The 23,565-nt window shown below is 43.9% G+C and overlaps 3 protein-coding genes across 3 annotated transcripts; 2 read left to right on the forward strand and 1 right to left on the reverse strand.

The window, feature by feature from the left end:
• The first annotated feature begins 2,681 nt into the window (after positions 1 to 2,681).
• Positions 2,682 to 13,951, forward strand: BECN1 (beclin 1). Its single transcript, XM_040245310.1, has 12 exons — positions 2,682 to 2,824; positions 3,100 to 3,228; positions 5,391 to 5,458; positions 6,513 to 6,571; positions 7,191 to 7,281; positions 7,386 to 7,522; positions 7,683 to 7,877; positions 8,934 to 9,080; positions 10,392 to 10,541; positions 11,395 to 11,455; positions 11,902 to 12,044; positions 12,776 to 13,951. Exons 2-12 carry the CDS (start codon positions 3,102 to 3,104, stop codon positions 12,942 to 12,944), a joined length of 1,347 nt encoding a protein of 448 aa, XP_040101244.1. The 5' UTR covers positions 2,682 to 2,824; positions 3,100 to 3,101; the 3' UTR covers positions 12,945 to 13,951.
• On the reverse strand, positions 13,223 to 22,128 carry CNTD1 (cyclin N-terminal domain containing 1). Its single transcript, XM_040245371.1, has 7 exons — positions 21,872 to 22,128; positions 18,679 to 18,754; positions 17,944 to 18,112; positions 16,411 to 16,573; positions 15,649 to 15,793; positions 14,909 to 15,005; positions 13,223 to 14,349 (listed from the first exon to the last, which is right to left on the reverse strand). Exons 1-7 carry the CDS (start codon positions 22,038 to 22,040, stop codon positions 14,155 to 14,157), a joined length of 1,014 nt encoding a protein of 337 aa, XP_040101305.1. The 5' UTR covers positions 22,041 to 22,128; the 3' UTR covers positions 13,223 to 14,154.
• LOC120867139 (cytochrome c oxidase assembly factor 3 homolog, mitochondrial) lies at positions 20,675 to 23,482 on the forward strand. The gene is made up of 2 exons (XM_040245366.1): positions 20,675 to 22,626; positions 22,938 to 23,482. The coding sequence occupies exons 1-2, from the start codon at positions 22,413 to 22,415 to the stop codon at positions 23,042 to 23,044; spliced, it is 321 nt and encodes a 106-aa protein (XP_040101300.1). The 5' UTR covers positions 20,675 to 22,412; the 3' UTR covers positions 23,045 to 23,482.
• Positions 23,483 to 23,565: the final 83 nt, after the last annotated feature.

A 23,565-nucleotide genomic window follows, 5' to 3' on the forward strand; every position in this document is an offset into this window, starting at 1 on the left:
ACAACATTGTTAATCAGCTATATCCCAACACAAAATAAAAAGTTTAAAAAAAATAAAATGAGTGACTAAAACAAAAATAAAATACACAGGGAAGAAACATCATAATGCAAAACATAAAACTTAAGAGTATGGTGAGATGATGGGTAATTCTACGACACTATTGCCCTGACTTCCTGTATTGTTATATTATCTTTCTGTAAAAGTTTAATTTTGCTGTAAATGAATTATAGGCTTATTGTCAAAAAAAATCCAACAGTACAAATTTGTATTAAGTAAAAATCTCTGTCCTGTTGTTCAGTGAAAGACACTGCTTGCTGTATATCATTTCCTATAACATATGTCATATTATATACCACGTTATTTTTTATACAAATGGACTTATGTTTACTGCCTATGACTTTTCTTATTTAACTGAGAATCATCTCTTGCCTCAATTCATGCAAAACCTCCCAGCTGGTCTCCCTGCTTCTACTCTTGCCCTTCTTCAGACCACTCTCAAAGTAGCCAAAGGAACCAAGGAAAAAGCAAGTTATTCCATTCTTTTTAATGGTTGCATGGGGCTGCAAAGAGTCAGACACAATGGCGCTACTGAGCACGCACAGTATTCTGAATGAATAATACCCTAATTTATCTAAACAATCCCTATTACTGAAGGAAATTTAGCCGTGAACTTTACTGTACATCTGTATTTGATCACTTGTATTATCTATTAGGAAAATTCCTAGAAAGAAATTTTATGAATCAAAGAATATGAACATTTAAATTTTTGAAATACATTCCCAAATTGTCCTCCAAAAAGACTGTACTAGTTTATACATAGAGTTCCCCATATGCTCATCAATACATGACGTTACCAATCTCTTAAATGAGGAAAGCTGCCTGACTTCAGTTTTATTTCCACTATTACTAGTAAAATGAAATATCTTTTAATTTTTTTAAATCAACCGTTTGTTTTTCTGTGAGCTTTTTCATATTATTTGCCCATTTCATTACTAGCCCATGGGTATTTTTATTGATTGAAGAGTTCTGTATATCAAAGAAATTTACCTTCTTTCTTTTGAGACACAACTATTTTCCACATTTTCTTTTCACAATTCTTTTTTACACTTTGATAGTTCACAAAGTTGTTGTTGTTGTTGTTTTTTGGTGTGTGTATGTGCGTAATAAAGTTTTATTAAAGTATAAAGGAGATAGAGAAAGCTTCTGACATAGACATCAGAAGGGGGTAGAAAGATGCTTGCTAGTGTTAGCAATGGAGTTATATACTCTCCAACAAATAGAATTAGTAAAGTACAGCAGAAAACGTGTTCGCTAGGAGAACAAAGAACTAGAGCTCCAAGCATCCTTACCTGTCCTGAAGAATCCCAGATGAGCCCACAAGATGAAAGGTTGTTGCTGAATCACGCAAAGACACCAGGATCCTGGCCTCCGGAGAAGAATTCAATCTGGGGCCAGAGACGAGGCTTGATCACTCAGAGCTTTTGTGTAATAAAGTTTTATTAAAGTATGAAGGAGATAGAGAAAGCTTCTGACATAGACATCAGAAGGGGGTAGAAAGAGTACCCCCACAGTTTTAATTTCATTTTTATTCTTGGCCACAGCACACCAACATGCAGAATCTTTCCCAACCAGGGAGCAAACCCATGCCCCCTGCATTGAGAGTGCAGAGTCTTCGCCAGTGAAAGGACAGGGAAATCCAGAAAGTTTTAATTTTTAAGGAGTAAAAGTCAATATTTTCCTTTTTACTTCTGATTTTCATGTCATGCTTAGACAGCCCTTCTCTAAGATTATAAAAAATATTCACTCGTGCTTTCATACCTTTAACCATTGTTTTGTTTTTTTGCCACACGGCTTGTGGGATTTTTAGTTTCTCTATCAGGGACTGACCCGGGGCCCTCACCAATGAAAGCTTGTAGTGCTAAGGACTGGACTGCCAGGGAATTCCCAATCGTATTTTTGACGCTTAAATTTGTGACTAACTTGGAACTTCTTTTGGTGTAAACAGTGAGTAGAAGATTGAGCTCACTACCATTTACATGGCTCTTTGGTCCCACTCGTCACTTATTAAGTAGATCACTTCTCCACTAATTTTAAACACTAGCTTTATCACCCACTAAATCCACCCCGCCCCCCATACATGGTCTATTTTTTAACTTTATTCTCTTCCATGGATACTCCTGCACCAACACAAAAATGTTTTAGTTTTATAACTTTATATTCCAATATCTAAAGTGTTGGACTTCCCCTTATCATAACTGAAACTTTAAAATATACAATGAAACACAATAAGGTTTACCCCCTCACTTGCCCTTCCAAGTGTCTACCTCTTTGTCAGCGGTTCAAAAAAAACGCCCAGTTCTCCCAATGAGAAATTTTAAAAATTGATACCGCAGTGAATAACGAAAGTGGCTCCGCTAAAAAGTGACAAATCTGAAGAAAAGTCACTGAGTTAGAAAATGGTGGCGTGTCCAGGAGTTGTTTGTTTATTCGCTAAGTTGTATCGGGCTCTTTCGCGACTCGCTCCCAACTCGGTCGGGCCACTTCCGCTCGCAACACCAGCCCCCAGGCCGACGCCTGCCGCCTTTCCCAGCTCAGCCTCTAGAGGTCGCAGCCAGGCGGAAGCGGGTCGACCATGACTGACGCTCTGAGGCGCGGCAGTCATCGTGACGTCAAGTCCGGTCCCGGCGGAAGTCCTCCCCCGGCGGACCGGGAAGTAGCTGAAGGCTGGGCGATGGCAGTCTTGGAAGTCCCGCTGGCAGACAGACCCGAAGCCGCGGTACCCCCGCGGTAGACCGGATCAGGGTGGCGGGCTCCGGGTCCCGAGGTGAAAAGCGTTGGGGGCTGAACGGCTGCTTTCGAAGGGGACCTGGGAACCCCGACGGCCCCTATTGCAGACCCTCCCTGACTTTGGGCTGTAAACTGCCTTTGCCGGGTCAGCCCCGGAAGCAGGTCCGCCTGGTATCCTACCGTTCCTACAGGGAAAGGTGCAGGCGGGGATTTTTTACCCCTTCACCACAACAGCAAGTCAGGTGGTAGCTCCGAACCCGGGGTTCAAGGGCGCCTATTCTTCCTAACGTCGTCTCCTTTCCACCGCCGCAGGGATGGAGGGGTCTAAGACATCCAGCAGCACCATGCAGGTGAGCTTCGTGTGTCAGCGCTGCAGCCAGCCTCTGAAACTGGACACGAGCTTCAAGATCCTGGACCGTGTCACCATCCAGGAGCTCACAGGTCAGCGAGGCCCTTGGAAAGAGGGTGATCAAGATCGTTCAAAGTGGGCAGCTTTGGAGATGAAGGTCTTAAGGACTATTCATAGCCTGCCACAAACAAACCTTGTGAGCCTCGGAAGTTGCTTCATCTCTCTGGTTCCTTGTTTTCTTATCGAGAACATAAAAGAGTTCTGACACTATGTGCTTCTGAGAGCTTTCTATAACAAGGAAAAGTCCTTAGTTTTCTGCTCCCGCTGTTTCAAAGTAAAGGATTATGTGTATATAAAAATAAACGGCAATTGTGGGGGACTTGCCATATACCAAGTGCATTACATGCGTTACTTTTAACCTCTATGGAGTAGTTCAGTTTTACTCCCCTATGCGTAGGAGTAGTAAAAATTTATCATTTCATCCATGAGGAATTGAAGCTCAGTCAGGTTAAATGATTTACCCAGAAGCCAATAGCCGATAAGTAGAGGAAAATAGAGGAATAGAGTCCCAAATTCTCAAGAAGTGAGATGAAGCTAGGAAAAAGGAAAAGACTGAATAAACAGTTAAAATAAGCTCATGGACCTAGAGTCACTCTGCTTGAATTTAAATTCTGGCTATCATTTACTAGCAGAATGACTTTTTGCAAGTTACTTCACCCAATTTTTAGTTTCTAAGCCCAAATTTTTTTATTTCCTTTATCTGTAAAATGTAAAACAACCTCAAGGTACTTGTAAAAGTCAAATATGACAGAGACCATGAATACTTAAGAATATGCCAGGGAAAAGTACTCAGCAAATATTACCAATTATTACCAATACCTGATTTCTCTTTTCTGAGGGGAATTAACTGTTTAATATGGGAAATTTTTAATATGGAAAATTTCAAACATACAATCAAGAGAATAGCATAGTGAACTCCCTTGTGTCCATCATTCAGCTTCAACAATTAGCTACATTCAACCATTCTTGTTTCCTCTATACCTACATTCACCTCCCATATTCACTCAGGTATTTTGCTCTTTACCTCTTTTTTTTTAAAGGTAAATTTTCATACATTGACAATTTTTAATTGTCAAGATTTTTTTTTTGGCCTGCACCCTATGGCATGTGGGATCTTAGATCCCCAGCCACGGATGGAATCTCTGCCCCCTGCAGTGGAAACTCAAGAGTCTTAACTACTGGATCCCCAGGGAGGTCCCTAATTGTCAAGATTTATATATTACTTTGGAGAAGGCAGTGGCACCCCACTCCAGTACTCTCGCTTGGAAAATCCCATGGACGGAGGAGCCTGGTGGGCTGCAGTCCATGGGGTCACTAAGAGCCCAACATGACTGAGTGACTTCACTTTCACTTTTCACTTTCATGCATTGGAGAAGGAAATGGCAACCCACTCCAGTGTTCTTGCCTGGAGAATCCCAGGGATGGGGGAGCCTGGTGGGCTGCCGTCTGTGGGGTCGCACAGAGTTGGACACGACTGAAGCGACTTAGCAGCAGCAGCATATATTGGATATTTAGCTTTTTGGGGGGCCCATGATGCACAGCTTGTGGGATGTGGGATCCTGGTTCCCCAACCAGGGATTGAACCTGGGCCCTCGGCAGTGAGAGTGTGGAGTCCTCACCACTGGACTGGCCAGTAAATTACTCTTAGCTGTATGTTTTTGACAAATGTATACACTCATGTAACTTAGATCTCCATTGCTATGTAGAGAGCTTTCATCTTCCTGGATCTTAGTTCCAGAAAAGGAAGTTTCATCTTCCTTTCATGTGCCTTCCCACTTATTCTGGGGGAAAGAGAATGTTAACTTTTGTTATGAAAAACATCCAAGTTTATAATGAACCTCTGTATACTCATCACCAAGCTTCAATGATTATACACGCACATTTAACCATGTTTTACCTACAGCCCCAAATGACTCTGAAGCAAATCCCAAACATATAAACACCATTAATATTTTATTAAGTATTTTTTGAGAGGTAAGATGTCTCTTTAAAGACCTAATCATACCATTATACTGGAAAAACTTTAATAATTCCTTAATCTGATTTAATGGGTGTAAGAAGAAGAAAACAGATCCTTTTCTTTGTAAATTATACTCTGAGAAAAAGGTGGAGGATATTTTGATTCTTATCCTTTCATAAATGCTCCTGCTCTGAGAAGACTTTCTGAAAGATTCAATGTTTCCCTTGCTCTTAGCTCCATTACTTGCCACAGCCCAGCTGAAACCAGGAGAGACCCAGGAGGAAGAGGCTAACTCAGGAGAGGTATGAAAACACTGGAATGCAAATTGGGTTTCTGCAGGGTCCCTGGTGCTCCTAGAGCCCCCGAATATGTGGAATCTCTGGTTAACAAGAGACATTCTGCATAATTAGGCCACTGTGGATCACTGAAGACACAGAAGTTCACCTGCGGTCACAAGGTTGCTGAATGAGGCATCCATTCAAAAATGTGAAGAGAGACTCTGCTTTATTTGGAGTGGAATTATAAGCTATTTTAGGTGGGAGGTGGGATGATGACCTGTGTGTCCAAGTCTTAACCTGGTTCATACCTGTTGCCTTAGTTCATTAGTAATATCCACTCCTCTCTGGTCTTAAAAGTAGGTTTAGAGATAGAACTGTGTGGTTACACTAGGTAGAAAGGGTTACCAGTGTCTGAGAACATGTCATTTTTTTTGAACTGTATTGAGTAGTGATTTTCATTGTCAAAGATAAGACTTTGGTCACATACAAATTATATCAGAGTATGGAAAACAAATTCTATTTTGTTTTATGCCATGGCAGACTTCATTGCAATCTGCTCTGGCTTCTCCCTTGTGCCATGATTTAGGGCAGGAGTCTCCAGCCTCCAGGATCTAATGCCTGATCATCTGAGGTGGAACTGATGTAAAAACAGTAAAAATAAAGTGCACAATAAATATAATGCGTTTAAACTACCCCTCCCCCTGCCCTGGAAAAATTGTCTTCCATGAAACTGGTCCCTGGTGCCAAAAAGGTTGGGGACCCCTGAAGGGCATTTTCTCCCCTACCCTGACTGGTAAGTGTTGAGAAAATGTAACTATAACATAGTATAACATAGTTAGGAAATGCTGTTTCCCACAAAAAAAATCAAATGGGACTTGGAGTTTATTTGTACCAGGGGTCTTTTCTTAATGCATATATCCAAGGATTGGCTAGAAAACACGCATTTCTTAAGTCTCTTGTTTCTCAAGTCTTGTGTTTATCAATCGTGGGTAAAGCCAAATAGTTCTGAGGCCATTGGGAAAATAGACTCCACCTCAAAAGCTGCTAGAATTCTGATGACTTCTTATTTCCTTCCCAGGAGCCATTTATTGAAACTCGCCAGGATGGTGTCTCTCGCAGATTCATCCCCCCAGCCAGGTGCCTACTACTCCTCAGCCCCCTGTTCCTTGCCAAAGGCCAGTAGAATTTTAATTGAACCCAGAATTGCGATGGAGATGAATCATCACCTAGCCTTTCACTCTTCTAGAAAAGACACTGTCCCTTACACCTGGCCCATCACCTTCTAGTATTTTTTCCTGTAGCCATTCACACAGTGGGAAGGAACAGTAGCTCTCATGATGAAGAATTGAGAAGTTGAGAGTGTGATTAACTAATGGAAGAGATGAGCTCTTGAAAAGTTTTAAGATAACAAATGTTAGATGTTCAGGTTCTTAGTTATTGATGCATGTAAGAAATGGTCTCTCCTGATTATCCTTCCTTTTCTACTATAGACACACACATAGCTGTTTTTGATGCCCCCTCTCCCTCCTTAGTCCTCCAGTCCATCCAGCACTTCGTGCTGAGTGCCCCTGTGGAAGACCAGCATGGCCTTCCCTTGGGAGAGAGGTATTCTTGGGAGGTCAGTCGGGCAAGGAGTGGGTATGCGCCTTGAGGCCCCTCAGCTGGTGCTTGAGAGTCTCTGCCACCAGCACTGCATATAGGTGGAGGAGGCCTCTCTGCTCCCTCATGTGGCCCGTGGGCGGGGGGCTGTCTGCAGGATGATGTCCACAGAAAGTGCCAACAGCTTCACTCTGATTGGGGAGGCATCCGATGGCGGCACCATGGAGAACCTCAGCCGAAGACTAAAGGCAAGTCTGCCTCATGCCAGTGTCTTGCAGTGGGCTGGCTGGTAGGGGGGTCTCAAGGCAGGTGACATGAGGTGGGCCCTACCCTGACTCTCCTCTTCTTCCAGGTCACTGGGGACCTTTTTGACATCATGTCAGGCCAGACAGATGTGGATCACCCCCTGTGTGAGGAATGCACAGACACTCTCTTAGACCAGCTGGACACTCAGCTCAACGTCACTGAAAATGAATGTCAGAACTACAAGTAAGTGCCTCCAGAGCCTGGTCCTAGGAACAGGGCTCTGAGTCTTGGGGTACTCACTGCTCTGGGGCTGTACAGCCCTCACCCAAGAGCTGTGCTTCATGCAGGGAAATGGAATAACAGGTTCCCTCCCATAAGCATTCCCTGCCTGTGTTCTTGGCAGACACTGTTTGGAGATCTTAGAGCAAATGAATGAAGATGACAGCGAACAGCTTGGGTTAGAGCTAAAGGAGCTGGCATTAGAGGAGGAGAAGCTGATCCAAGAGCTGGAAGATGTGGAAAAGAACCGGAAGATAGTGGCAGAAAATCTCGAGAAGGTCCAGGCTGAGGCTGAGAGGTTGGATCAGGAGGAAGCTCAGTGAGTGATCACCCTGTTCTTGCATCTTCCTGCCTCAAGGCTCCAGGAGAGGAAACGGCTCACAGCCGAATGTGTCTGATTAGTTTGTAAACAGCAGTCGACATTCAGCAGCATGTCTGCTCTAGGCCCTGCATTTCCAGGCCCTGTTTCTCGATGTTGGTTGGGAGGCTTATGTAGGAAGAGTCAGCATGATTAAGTGACAAAAGCATTGGTTTTGTCCAGTGCTTTTGGAGAGCTGAGAACCAGGCCTCTAATGACAGCTCTGTCCTGTAGGGAACATTTGGATGAGTCAGGCACTGAATCCCGCATCCTCCTCAGGAAAGATAAGTGTGTTGGCCTATATGTATTCTCTTCCAGCTCAAAAATTTCACTGGTGCTCTTTTTAAAAAATATTAATTTATTTGGCTGCGCTAGGTCTTAGTTGCAGCTCATGGGATCCTTGATCTTTGTTGTGGTATGTGGGATCTAGTTCCCTGACCAGGGATTGAACCTGGGCCCTCTGCATTGGGAGCTCGGAGTCTTAGCCACTGGACCTCTAGGGAAGTCCTTCATTGGTATTCTTGACCTGAGAGAACCCTCTGTCTAGTGGAGGAGACTGAAGGTGGGGGAGTGGAGGACTGAGGAAAAGTTAAATTTTTCATGGGGTAGTGTAACAAGTTCCATTAGAAATGATGTACACTAACCATTTAAAGGACAATAGGCGTGTAGAAGTGAAGTGATAGACAATCAGACCATTTCAGGTTAGAAACCACCGTTGACTAACTCACCTTGTTTCTGGAAAAGACCAGAAGTCCAAGAAGTATCTGGTCCTGGTTTGGGAGCATCCTGTCTGCCTCCTCTTTTTTGCATATGAGCAGCTGGAATTTGGGACATTCTGTCGCTCCCAGGCAGAACATCTAGGGCAACTATGCTCCTTTGAGTGAGATCTATGCCAAATGTACAAGGTGCCGCGACTAGAAGTGGCCATAATCACTAGAAGTCTTTGAGAGGAGCGATGGGAGAGAAATTTTAGCCCCCAAACGAACAGCCTTTAATGACCACCGTATCTATTCACAGGTATCAAAGGGAATACAGTGAATTTAAAAGACAGCAGCTAGAACTGGATGATGAGCTGAAGAGTGTAGAGAACCAGATGCGTTATGCCCAGACGCAGCTGGACAAGCTGAAGAAAACCAACGTCTTTAATGCAACCTTCCACATTTGGTAAGGAGGGCTGGAGGGTGAGGCGCATCTGGGAAGCACTGAATATCTGAATGTTAGCTGTTGACCACTAAGCCAGGGTGCCCACCTCCCATGAAATAGGAGTCCATGTCATTTTCACCCCATCTAGGCTTCTTCCATTTCTTGAGTTGGGAGAGCCACAATCAGGGGATTGAGATTCTAGAGCTTGGTGACTTCCATTCTTCCAAGGAGAGGGAAAGATCGGAGCCCTCCAGCCACAGGAAAATCTGAGCCTCTGCTTGGTGCTGATTTCTCATCCCCCTCTCCTGGGGTCATTTGTTTACTCATTTATTTGACATTTTATCCATTTCAGCTGGTATCTGTTGAGCATCTGCTGTGTGGTGGACACTGTGCTCAGCACTGGGTAGGCAGCAGCAAGCAGTATTCATTCTGCCTCCTGGTTGCTGCAGTCTGTTGGGGAGGGGGAGATGGCTGGGTAACAGGCACTTGCACCTCAGCGTGGTCCTGGTGAGCCCAGGGTGCTGTGGGAACACATAAGGGCACTTCACCTGATTTGAGGAGGCTGCATGAACGTTTCCACCAGTGGAAGTGGATGTTTAAGCTGAGACATGGAGTCTAAGTCTGCAGAGGAGGAGGGCTGTTCTCGGCAGAGAGAACATCCTGTGCAAAGAGGCAGAGGAAAGTGGAAGTGGTAATCTCCCACTGAACCTTCTGGACTGAAAGGAGCTTATTGTGACCAGAGATGGAGTATAAAGCAGAGAAGGACAGGGTATGAAACTGGAGCACTACCAATTCCTTAAGGATCTTATAAGCCTCGTTAAGGGATTTGGACTTTATCCAAAAGGCAGCGGGAGCCACTGAAGTGCTTTGGGCAGGAAAGTGACATAAGTACAGTTGTATTTGTAAATGATGGCTTTACCTGCAGTGTGAGAAATGACTTGGGGGAAGAGGGCAAGGTTGTTGGTTAGGAAATTTGTCAGGAGGATTCTAAACACTTAAAAAGAGAGCCATGGTATTGAGTCTGAAGAGAAGTGGACAGATTCAAGAGGTTTAGGAGATAGAACCAGCAGAGCTTGGTGGTTTTGGGGAAAAGGAAGCTGAGAGAGAGCATTCAGGGATGACACCCAGGTTGCTACTTTGATGTCTGAGCAGCAGGGAGAAAGATGATGACTCACGCTTTAGGCATGTATTTAAAGTACCAGGTAGTAGAGCTTGGATATATAATATGAAGATAACGAGAGAGATTTATGCCAGGTTTTAGGTGAGAACAGAAAATATCAGAATTTGGCAAGTTTTAAGTTCTCTGTATTTTTCCCTGCCCTTCTTCTGTAGGCATAGTGGACAGTTTGGTACAATCAATAACTTCAGACTGGGTCGGCTGCCCAGTGTTCCTGTGGAATGGAATGAGATTAATGCTGCTTGGGGCCAGACAGTGTTGCTGCTCCACGCCCTGGCCAATAAGATGGGTCTGAAATTTCAGAGGTAAAAAAGGTGGTCCTCTCTTGAGTGTGGTGTGTCTTTGATGTAATCTGTGTATCCCACCTGTTAACTTCTGTCGACTATGCAAGAGCCCTTGGCTCCCTGTCTATGGAGACTGTGTGCTTCTGGTTTTCTCCTCACCACAGGCCTTTTCCACTGATTGAGCAGTCCATGAACTGCATGACCATAGCAGTGGTCCCCGACTTCCTGTCTCCAGAACCGAAAAAATCTCCAGATTTCTGTTTCTAAATCTAAACCAGAACGTACATTCATCCATAAAAGACCCTCAGATAATTATAGTTTTTTCTTTTTTAAAATACTTATTTGTGTTTATTTATTTATTTGACTGCACCAGGTCTTAATTGCAGCCTGTGGGATTTAGTTCCTTGACCAGGGATCCAACCCGGTCCCCCTGCATTGGGAGCCTGGAGTCTTAGCCACTGGACCACCAGGGAAATCCCAAACAAAACTTTTTAAACATGGAGCCCCCATGGGGAGGTGAGACAGAAGTGGAAATAATAAAAGAGGTCCTTGGGTAGCTTGGGCTTCCCTGGTGGCTCAGACAGTAAAGAATCTGCCTGCAATGCAGGAGACCCAAGTTCAGTCCCTGGGTCAGGAAGATCCCCTGGAGAAGGAAGTGGCAGCCCACTCCAATATTCTTGGCCTGGAGAATCCCAGGGACAGAAGAGCCTGTTGGGTCCCAGTCCATGGAGTCGCAAAGAGTTGGACACAACTGAGTGACTAATACTTTCACTTTCTTTGGGTAGCTGAAAACCAAAAATCACTGGGTTATAACACCCTAGTAATCACTTTAGGTAGAGTCCTGTATTCATCTCTGTCTTCATCTCCATTTTAGGTATCGACTTGTTCCCTATGGAAACCATTCATATCTGGAGTCTCTGACAGACAAATCTAAGGTACTCTAGGAAGTTCCATTTTTCACCTATAGTACAGAATTCTTGTACCTCCTAACAAAATAGTTTACTTTTGACAATAGCATAATTTCATTTCTTAGACTGAGATATCTTATGATGAGCCAGTGTCTTGTTCAGTGGCTTGTCTAGTTCAGGATTAGCTCCTTGGGGTCTGTTGAGAAAATTATACTTTTACAGTTTGTTGAGAAGGGATATGGGCGGATCCAAGGAGAAAGTGTGTGCCAGGATGAGAAAGGCATCATCTTGCAGTAGATGTTTAATACATTTCAGTGATGGTGAAATAGTTCTGGGTGCATGGTATTTGCCCAAGGTTACTATTGCCAGTGGAATCCAGACAGAACCAGTCAGAGAGATGGATTGGATTGGGAGCAGCCTATTGTAGCCAGTGTTTGGGCCACATGTACAGCCAATTCTCTCTTCTCGGGCAGGAGCTGCCATTGTACTGTTCAGGGGGGCTGCGGTTTTTCTGGGACAACAAGTTTGACCATGCAATGGTGGCTTTCCTGGACTGTGTGCAGCAGTTCAAAGAAGAAGTTGAGAAAGGCGAGACACGTTTTTGCCTTCCTTACAGGTCAGTATTCCCCAGTGCTAATGAACCTAAAGTAGGACCAAAGTGAGCAGAATGGAAGGGACAGTAAGAATGGAAGCAAAACTAGTACACATGGTGGGAAAGCTGAAAACGGGAGTAAAATCCCATGACACTAATGGGCAGGATGGATCCAACACTGTAAGCAAGACAGTGTGACCACCTGATCCCTGGAGAAAATGTTGACTTCGATGGTGTGGGGGATTTTCTTGGTGCAAAGCTCAAGCCTGCTCTCCAGTTTCAGGGAGGTTTTTCCTTATGCCCTTGGAAAGATACAGGAATGCTTCCTTTGATCAAATTTTGTAGGAGCCCAGAGATAGATGGGCACCTTACTTAAGAGAGTAAGGCTGAGCTGCTTCCATCACCGCAAAACAAAGCATTTCTTTTCTTCTGCCTGCCTCCCCTCCCAACAAGGGAGGGATGCCTAGGAAAACAGTGCAGAGTGCTGCCGCCCTCGCTTACCCTCTGCTCCAGGCTTCTCATCCCTTTGGGTGTGTGTCCTGTCCCTGTACTCCGCAATGACAATGAGGCTCTTGTGACAGCCTTCTTGATTTTGGGCTTTCAAGCAAATCCAAAATACACTACCGTTGCTCGCCAAGAGTTCTTTAATAGATAAAATGACGTGAATGGTCCCATGATCAAGTCACTGCCCATTTGCCTGAACTGACTTAACTTGGATCTCAGTTACTAATGAGTTCTGCTGTGTTCACCTGCAGGATGGATGTGGAGAAAGGCAAAATTGAAGACACAGGAGGCAGTGGTGGCTCCTATTCCATCAAAACTCAGTTTAACTCGGAGGAACAGTGGACAAAAGCTCTCAAGTTCATGCTAACGAATCTTAAGTGGGGTCTTGCTTGGGTATCTTCACAGTTTTATAACAAATGACTTTTCTTTTTTGCTTTGTTTGCCTTAAAGGCTTTCAATTTTGTTTTGTTTGCAGAAAAAGAAAGTGTTAAATTCGGGTACTATTAAACAGCATATGTTTACAATACCAAAAAAGAAAAAAATCTACAAAAGCCACTTTATTTTAAAATATCATATAACAGATAGTTTCCAGAACTACAACATGCCATGTATAGCATCTGGTCTTTGTCACAGTTTTGACTCTTAACCCCATGCCTTCCTTTTCCTTTGTCCCCTCGAAACAAATAATTTAAGTTTGCTTTTTTTTTTTAACTGAGTTGAATTGAGATTGATGTGTTTTCACTGGAGTTTGTCTCTCTCGACTTCCTGTGCTTAGAACATGAACTAGAAGCTTTTGTCTCCACTGAGAGGACAAGAAGTGTGAGATGCACAGTTGGATAACATGAGAAAATGACACAAGCTTTGGTCACCGTGTGATGTGATCAGAAGCTTGAAATTTAACACTTCTTACTTGGTTCTAGTACTGAATGCCTGCTCTGCTCTGTGTTAAGAGATATGAAATGGTGTTTGATACTGTTTGAGACCTTGGTGGAGAGATTTAATTATTTGTAATAAAAGATCAACTGCAGTCTGATAACTGCCCAGAGGTGCACTGTTGGGTTTTTCTTTAACTAAAATAGAGTACTTTGTATTCTGGGAGAATTGAGTTCAAGTGCAGGTATGTGGAAAGTCTGTTGAAATATGTGTAGAGGTGGGTGTTAGTTTTTTAAAAAGACTCTAATGGAAAAATAGACAGCTGTAGAGAAAGCCCTATTTGTGTAGCTCTCTGTAACAGAACAGAGATGTTAAACTAATTTTAAGGGGAAATAAAGTCAACATCCTTGATGTTCAGTCACGGTCACCCATATGGTCTTAGTATTTGAGCCCCTGGTTAATACTAATTTCCATGTCTGAGGTTCTGTCTTAATAAAATGAATAAAGAAAAGCCATAAATATCTTGTTAAACAAAAATAAACTAATTTCACTGATCCTCTATCTTCTCCCAGCTCTTTGACATTTTCAGCGTGATATGACAAAAGGGACATGGTTATTCATCTTAATTCTTTCTCTGATGTAGAAAAATAAGTGTGAAGTTGGATTACAAAAGACAACTCAGAAGATGCTTGGAACTTCTGTACCCTGAGTATGAAAGTAAACAAAGGGAGGGATGGGTGCAGTGACAGAAGGCTGTTTATATTTGGCAGATTCCGCCTGCCTCATGTGTTGGAGGAAGCGCAGCCCTTGGAGGTCGGGCCACCAGGTGGGGAGGAACAGGCTGCTGTTGACCTGGAGTGCTGGCTCCCACACTGTGAGTTAGGATTGCATAAGAGAACTCAGCAATGCTCTCCAAGGCAATGCCAGTGATGCTCTGCAAATGCCCCATGACCTTCAGAAATAGAGACAGATTTCTTATTACTACATAAACACATGTTAGTGCACAAACAGACACATTGCTGGGGCTTTTCTCTCAAGCCAAATGTAAATTTTTTTCATTTCTCTGAACTTACACAGAGAATCCAGATCCCCGTGTTTGCCAGTGGCCACATTACGCTAGGATACCTTTGCCCTGATAGTGTTAGCATGGAAAGTTTCTGCTAGACATTTCCCTCTGCTGAGAAAAGTTTTGTGAAATATGAGAGGGATATTTGAGTCTTGACATTTTCTGTTTGGGAGGAGACACTTAATGGACTTTAACATGGTAGTGGATTATCATAATGGGAAACGAACAAGCTGAAATTGAGCCTCCATTTCCAGTTTCACAAGGGGGAAAGTGGAGAACATTTTTCAGTCCTATCCTAGTTTTCTCTCCCAAGTCCTGCTTATTCATCCTAATCCTCGGTCTTGGCAGTTACCTTTTATAGCTTGTCTGTTTTCCCTTAACTAATGGGAGAATGCTTTCTATTAAATGAATTCTGACCATGCTGCTCCTGCTCAGTGGTGCATACCTGGCTCCAGCACTCATGGTTTTGGACGAAAGCACTTGCTGCAATGATTCCCACTGCCAACAGCATGAAGTCTTCCTTCACTGAAACAAACTTTTCCCTGAGTGATTAAAACCACATTAATTTTGGAGCTAGAGTGACTCTGGATCTTCTAAATCCTAGGGCTACAGGACTTCAACTCTGAGTTGTTTATGTTGATCATAGGAAATTTTATACATGGAAAGAAATGGTCAAGTAATAGCTAAATTGATTCCCTCTTCCAACTTCCCCCAACTCAACTGAGATAAAGACATGAGCCTTCCGGCTGAATGGTTTATGGAACTTTAGTTGTTCCATCTGCCTCCCTACCAAATGTAACTGTGAGGCTTTCTACCAGCCTGATTTTACAGTAATCAAACACTTTGTCCAAGTTGCAACCCTGTGACTGGCTTTCTTTCCTAGGTGACTATAAAAGCAGTTCAGTAATCTGAAATTATAAGCAGCTATAAAAGAAGAATTAGGAATGAAAGTATGTTAATTACTTGAAGTTATTTAAATTTAAAAGTAAAAGCCTCTAGGGTTTTGCTGATTGGACTCAGTCATCCATCCAAACAACATATTGGATGTAGATTAGAACAAGGTAACCTGTGCAGGTTATCTGTGGCCTAGGTGCCTTGCTAGGTAAATTCCATTTCCCAAGTTCTTGTGATATGTTACTGACTCCCTGTTTCTGGAAGGAGCCTACAGTAAAGGAGTTGTCTTACCCTTGCAGCTGACTGGGTGTGGAGTTCTCAATTGAAGCCCTCAGCAGGCTTTCATATACAGGTTCATGCAGAAGATAGACTAGGTCAAGTAGAATCAGGCAGGTTGCATGCAGCTGTGTGGCTGGGACCAAACAGCCATTGTATCCTAAATGGAGTATGCGCATGGTAAAGAGCATTGTGTGTGTCTGATCATAATCACAGTTGTCATGTGAAACAATGCTGTGGAGCTGCTAGTGTGCTTCCTGGTTGCTAAGTTCTACTATAAGAAACCTCTAGCTGGAGGTTGATTTTAAAGGACAAAGGGAGGAGTAGAGAAACCTTCATCTACGAGATATATATATAATTGGAACCTATTTGCTTGTTCCCCTCTTATCTCATGCCTCTATAAAATCAACTCTTTGATCTTACAATAAGAGAGTAGCTAATGAGTCCAAATAGAATCCAGGTGCGGAGACTGGTGTTTCTTTCCCTGACAAGTACTAGAGAAAACTACTGAAAACTGCTGTTCCTCACTGACAGGTTCTGCCCACTGCCCCCAAACGCTTAAGCACATTCCTTTTTTTATCTTTTTTTTGTGGGGGGGGCCACCCTGAGGCATGCAGGATCTTACTTCCCTGACCAGGGATCTAACCTGTGCCCCCTGCACAGGGGAAGCGTGAGTCTTAAGCATTGGACCACCAGGGATGTCCCCCTAGGAACTTCTATGGAAGTTCTGCCTTCTTATGGAAGACTCCAACTCGCATGCCCAACACAGTTAAGTACCTAAAACCTCCAGGAGCATCTCCACATATGCCAGGGGAGTAGGCAGATTGATTTGGAAGTTCAGGGACTTCAAAACATCAAGCTCTGATTCCAGCAGTTCTTCTTTAGTGTGAAGATACCCTAGAGTCCGGAGGAAATTCAGGACTGTAATGTTGCTGATTATCTGAGCAAACAAAACCAAAAGATAGTGAAAGGGAGAGCGGGTTGTCAGAATAGAGGTCATACATCTTGAGGTAGTAAACAAAGCCCTTCACAATCCAGTCCTTGCCTTTTTCTCAGCTTCTTCTTGGTAATTCCCCCTTATACTCTACACTTACACAGAATTCCTTGCATTCCCAAACCCACAGGCTCTCATGGTGTCTACATGTTTCCCATGTCTGCATCTCCCTCTGCCTGCCCCCTCCCCACACACACCTCCCTTAACTGCTCTCCTTACCTATTTCCCCTCTCCCCTTAGGATCCACCCATCACCCCACCCTCCCCTTCAATAAGTCACTATTGGTTAAAGTGATAAACCAAAAATCTTACAGCTAACATCATTTGTAATGGTGAGAAATTGAATGCTTTCTCCCTAAGAGATGTCTGCGCTCACCATTTGTATTCAACTGAAACTAGAGCATACAAGCAGTGAAACATTCCTGGATAACAATTAAAAGAATAATGCATTACTGTAAGTTAATAACAGAAAATAATTATTATTAAAATTTTTAAATTAATCTCAAAGAGGGGCAGAACTGAGAAACACCTCTAGATGGGAGTGGAGATAGTGCTTAACACAGGTGGAATATACTGAATGTTCTGTTGTTTGTTTAAAAAAAAAAGTAATTTTCTCTAAATACACTTCCTTGTCTCTCCAAGGCTGCTTAGGTACATTCACAGCCCTCTGTATTCACACTAATCAGAACACTTCCCCACATTTGTTTGTGTGTCTTCTCCCATTAGATAATAAATTCCTTGAGAGCATAAGACAATATTTTTACTCTTGTAGCTATGGCACCATAGAAGACAATAAATATTTGTTGAATAAATGATACTATATTATACAAGCATCACATAGTGATATGGAAACATTCTGTCCTTTATAAATGCAATAGTTTTTTTGCCTTTAATACTACTAGGTAGGTTAGCAATTCAGGCACCTTATGTAAACTGTCCTTGAGTCCAAGGGGAGGAAAGGTGACCTGTATGAATGATGGCATCTGTCCAGCAATTATACTTTGGGAACAGAACTTCAGGTTAATAACTGCACTGTGTGACTGTGTGTGTGTGTGTGTAGGAGGTCTATGTGACTGTGTGTGTGTGTAGGAGGTCTGTGTGACCATGTGTGTGTGTAGGAGGTCTATATGACTGTGTGTGTGTGTGTGTGTGTGTGTGTGTGTGTGTAGGAGGTCTGCTTAGGAAGCATGATTATACTCTGGAATTTCCACATGAGTAGTATCACCTAGACCTAGGAGTGGGTTTCTCAAAGCCATCTTTGGATGAGCTGGTTTCTCTCTAACACTTAGGTGCCCATGAGCCACCCTAGCTCCTTACTTGGTAGTGGAAGGAAAGTTTGCTTGCCAGCTGAACACATGACACAAGACGCAGGATAAACTTGTTGAAAAGCTGCTCTTTCAGAGCCCTCCAATGCTGAGGCTCTGTCTTCCCTCTCAGCTGAATTGTAGCTTGCCTGCAGATGTTCTCTGCCTGCTTAACCATAAACCTGTAAAGAAGGGAAAGAGGAGAGGAATCAATCCACACTCACTGAGACTAAATGGAGTTTGTGCTTCAAACTATGCTACATCTTATCCTCTCTAGTATCCAATTGCTGGCTAAAAAAATTTACATTTGCGGACTTTCCTGGTGGCACAGTGGATAAGAATCCACCTGCCAATGCAGGGAATGTAGGTTCGATCCCTGATCCAGGAAGATTCTACATGCCCTGAAGCAACTTAGCCCATGAGCTGCAACTACTGAAGCCCATGGGCCTAGAGTCTGTGCCCCGCAACAAGAGAAGCCACCTCAGTCAGAAGTCCTTGCACCACGACGAAGAGCAGCCCCAGCTTGCTGCAACTACAAAAAGTCTGCACAAAGCAACAAAGTTCCAGAATAGCCAAAAATAAATGTTTTTAAAAATACAGAACTTTAAAAAAATTACATTTGCAAGTAAAAGAGGGTACAAACCTGGCCTCACAGTAAGAAGCAACTAGTTTTTTTTTTTTTAAGATATGAGTACATTAGCCATCCTGAGAGTTACCCCTCACAAAAGCCTTATGCTCAGGGCTTTACCTTTCAAGGATTTCTACAGCCTGGTAGCTCACGGATTTCTCCAGACACCATTGTTCAGACAGGAGAAAAACAAACTCTGCCAAAACAGGAAAGAAGAGCCTGATTCACAAGGTGCAACCAAAACGACTCTGGGAACTCTTGGCGTTGTATAAAGGCCATGATGGGGCTCAGGGAAGAGGGTCAGGAGGTGTGAAAGATGAGACTGAAGCAATCCAAGTGGAGCCTGGTTCCCTTTGCTGCCAATAGGCAGATGAGAAGCATGAAAAGGAGGCTGACTGAGTGCAAAAACAAAGGCTTACTAAGCCCCCTCAGGGCCCCTTAAGCCTTCCTGTGGGTCTCAGCTGATGAAAGGCTTGGCCAGCTACACACAAACAAACCAGCTGGTCTAGTTGGCCTTTACGCCATGCTGGGAACCTCCGGCTTCAAGAGAGATTCTTGGATGGATAAAAACCCTAACTCCTATATTCTGTTTTCAGTGGAATGTTGACAGGAACAAAAAGGTCCCTCCTGGAGCTTCGATATTCTTTATAACACTGTTTGTTTAGTAACCACCCTCTGGAGAACTCCCATTGCTTTACAAACACAATTCACCTTACAGATGGACACCACCTCTCCACCACCAGTTTGTTGGGTAAATCTTTGGTGGCTGAGCCTCCTCCAGGAGCAAGTTTGTTACTGTGAAGTGGCTTGTTTGGAAGAATCATCCCCTAATTCAGGGAACAAGGTCCAGCTTGGGTGGGGGCAAGTCATTGGGAAGGTGGGAAGGGTAAGATACCTTGGCAAGATTTTAGGCTGCCTGTGTTTCTCTTTGAAAGAACAGCCCCAGATAGAATTCTATTTAGTTAGCAATATCATTAGAGGGTGGAAACAAGGATAAATGTTAGCTCTCAAAGGTCCTGCAGAACTAGGAACTGTGAGCATTAATCAACAAAGAATTACAAATAGTTAAATTTCCATATATCTTCAGAGAAAATCTAACTTAAAGGAAAAAAGTTATAAAATTTAGCACAAAACTGTTTAACAACTGACTTGACACAGGTTACACATAGATATATGTACAAAACCTCATCATGACAGAGGCTAAAGCTCTGCTAACAGTGTCCAATGAAGAGGATAATTAGTTTAAGCAATTAAGCAAAGTATCCTAGAACTCATAATTGTGTCATTAGCCAGTCCTTTTATTTGCTGGAGCCTAGATTTCATTTCTTTATTTTCATGGGGAGGGGTGTGTTTATAGTTTTATTTTTTATTTGAATTATTAACTATTAATATCTGGGCAATTGTTTCTATTAATATTTTCCATTTTAACTTGCCAAGAAAACAGTGTGGGTTAGGTGGAATGGATGAGGGTTACACCTCTCTCCTGCTGCTGGCTCCATCTCCTGTACTTATTATGCAAACATACTCAAATCTATTAACTAAAAGACCCTCTCCTTCCATTCTCTTAAACTAGGGCTCTATCTCTGTAGCCTCTATCACTGTGAAAACTCTGGAAAGCCTAGCTTATACCTGCTGCTACCACTTAATCACTCAGTCCCTCATATTCTGCAATTTGGCTTCTACTTTTTACAATTTGCTGAAATGATTGTCTCAGGGGTCAGAAAATACGTCCTAATTGTTAAATATCATGGTCCTTTTGCAATCCTCATCCCTGTTGTTCACATCTCTGAAGCATCTGAAACTGCTGACTATCATCCTTCATGAAACTCTCCTTTTGCTTCCAAGGGTCTCTTGGTTCTGCTCCTATCTCCCCAACCATTCCATTTATTTCCTTCATGACTCTTCTTCCCTCTCCACTTTCCTGAACACAAAATGTCTCCCAAGAAACTGTACTAGATTCCGCTTCTAAGAGCTCATCCTCTGCCAGTTTCAGCAGTATCACTATGGAGATAACTCCCAAACCCTTATCTTTACTTGACCTCTCTTCCAACTTAAATTTTTAAACAACCTGCCAGAAACCTTCCTCCAGATGTTCCACAAGGCATCTGAAACTCAGTAGATCTCACACCAAAACTATTTTATTTCCCAAACAAGTCACGTTTCCTTTTTGTTTTTTCTTTTTCTGTATGTGTGTTTCTCTAAATGGCAGCACTGTATGTCTAGGCTCAACCCTTTGACATAGTCATCTTCCCCTTTTTCACTTCTTAAATTCATCCATTGCAGAGCCCTAGATTTTACTTCTGAAATGTTTTCAATCTATCCTGTCTTGTCATTTCTTCTGTCTTATTACCTAAAATATAATGACTGACAAAGACTCCACTGGACAACCTACCCCTTATCTCTCTCTACTCCAATCCATCCTTTACATCACAGCCAAAATAATTTTTTCTAGGGCAAAGGTTGCAGTTATAGAACTCCCATATGAAAAAAAAAAAACAAAAACCTTTAATGCCTTCTTGTTTTCCTGTTATGTCACATATAAACTCCTCACTTTGGCATTCAAAATTCCCCGTGGAATGTCTCCAAACCACCTTTCTGGTCTGAATTTCAACTACTATTCCACATGCTCTGGCCAACCTGGATGACATGGTACCCACATTCACTCAAAGTGTCCCTATTCCATTGTTTGACTCATGTTATTCCATTTTACTAGAAACATGGTCCTAGGAGTTCCCATGGTCTAGTGGTTAGGATTTGGCGCTTCCACTATTGAGGCCTGGGGGTCAATCCCTGATTGGGGAACTCCCACAAGCTGCCCAGCACAGCCGGAAAAAAAAAGAAACATCACCTTCACCAACCAAAATGTCATCCTTCAGGGTCTACCTTAAATACCATGATGCTTGGAGGACTCCTCAATTCATTCTACTCCCACCTCACTCCATCTTTCCTCTCAGACTCCATAAAAGCTTGTTTTATGTGGCATGACACTTATCTAACCATACTTGTACCTAGTCATTTGCAGATTTGTCCTAATAGTATCCAAAGATTATATACATGATTTAAAAGTTGGGACTAGACCTCTTTTTCATCTTTCTATCCTAGAAGGCAAGGAGAGTAAGTAGTCTATACATGTTAAATCAAAGGTGGGGGGCTGGTGAGTCTGGCTGGCTCATCACTGTACCGCCAACGCCTGACATATTAGTAGGTACTAACGAAACTTGAAGGAATAACGCATAACGAATCTCAAGATCGGTGCCTCAGAGACAAGTGCCCGGGTCTCCCATAAGACCAGCCCCCCGGCCTGCATCCCCACCCACGATCCGGGTCTCCCTGAAGCTGCCCATCCGGCCCGCAGCCTCCTGCACAGCTTGCTCATTCTGCTGGGCCAAGTGGAGCAGAGTGTCTTCGATGGTCTCTGTGGCAACAGCTCCAAACCGAAAGTCACTGAGAGAGGACAATCTTGGCCTCTCAGGTCGGTCCATCTTCAGAACCCTATTTGGGCACCCGGACGGCTCATAAACCGACCCCTTCAACTTCTCTTCAGTCTTTTGCCACCCCCTGGATTCTTCGTCGCCTTCCCTGCGCTAGTCCTCGCCTCAAGTCTGAGGAAAACCCAGTTCCTAACACAGCCTCGAGCCTTCCACAGCCTTTTCACGCCCCAACGGCCGCGGGCCCTCAGCCAATCGGAAAGCACGGCCTATTCCCTCCTGCCCCGCCCTTTCCCTTGGGCCGCGAGCCGAACTCTTTGTGAACAGAAAGGCGGACTACAGCTCCCAGGGTTCCCTTCAGAGGCCGAGGACCGCTATTCCCAGCAAGCCCCGCGCCCCGGGAACGGCGAAGGGCAGAGCGGCAACATGGCGGCACCTGGAGCTGGAGACCCGGTCGATGCCCAAAGCGGAAAGGCCCCTCTGGCTCAGCGCATCGACCCGACTCGGGAGAAGCTGACTCCTGCACAACTACAATTCATGCGTCAGGCGCAGCTCGCCCAGTGGCAGAAGACGCTGCCACAACGGCGGACCCGGAACATCGTGACTGGCCTGGGCATTGGGGCCCTGGTATTAGCAATTTGTATCCATCTGGACTACATACTAGGGAAGACCGCATAAGGGGGCAGGGGAAGGGCAGCAAAGGCGTCTAGGAGGGCAGTGCGGGGGGTGGTAGAAAGAACCGGAGCTATGAAAACCTTGGCTACTTCTATCGCCGAGCCAAGAATTTAAGTGTACCTTGTCATTTTAAAGGTGCTCTTTAATGTAATTTATTAATGATAACGGAGTCGGGGGTCAGGGCTCAGAGGAGCAGAGGGCAGGTGAAGTGGTGGAGCAAATCTGAGAAAAGGGAATGCGCATATTCCACGTGGTTTCCTGAACCCACCTCCCCAGATGGTTACACCTTCTACTCGGTGTCCCAGGAGCGTTTCCTGGATGAGCTGGAAGATGAGGCCAAAGCTGCTCGAGCGCGAGCTCTGGAAAGGACGTCAGGACACTGATCCAGATGGGCATGGTGCATCTCTAACCTGCTGGATTCCCTTCACATGATGGATGATGCTCCATGATCCTGTAGAAATTGAAGCCTGCGTTGCTGGCCTTCTTACTAACTTTGGACCATGATAGGGGTCCAAGTAGCCGCTTTGTGCATCTGGCCATTGTCAAGGGAACAATGCCCACCTAATGTTGATTCAGTGTGCCCACTGACCCCTTTTCCTAGTTGTTTCCTTGTTTGAAGTATCCACCTTGGTTTTTCCCAAGCTTTGACTTCATGGTTTAATCCTCTTAAACTCCCCTGGGGGCTGGTTTGGAGGGTGGAGGACAAGAGGTGGGCTATTATGGGGGTGGGGGTGGCAGCTTTGTGCAGTGTTGGAGCCTAAAGTAGGAAAGATGGGGTCAGGTTGAAAATAATAAATGGAATCATTTCTCTCCAAGTCCAATGAGAGTGTTGGGGCTGACACTTCATGTTGAAGCACTTCACAGGCAGCAGTTGCCAGCAGTGATATTGCCCCAGGGAGCCGTA

Source organism: Oryx dammah, unplaced genomic scaffold (genome assembly GCF_014754425.2).
Source record: "Oryx dammah isolate SB20612 unplaced genomic scaffold, SCBI_Odam_1.1 HiC_scaffold_8, whole genome shotgun sequence".
NCBI lineage: Eukaryota > Metazoa > Chordata > Mammalia > Artiodactyla > Bovidae > Oryx > Oryx dammah.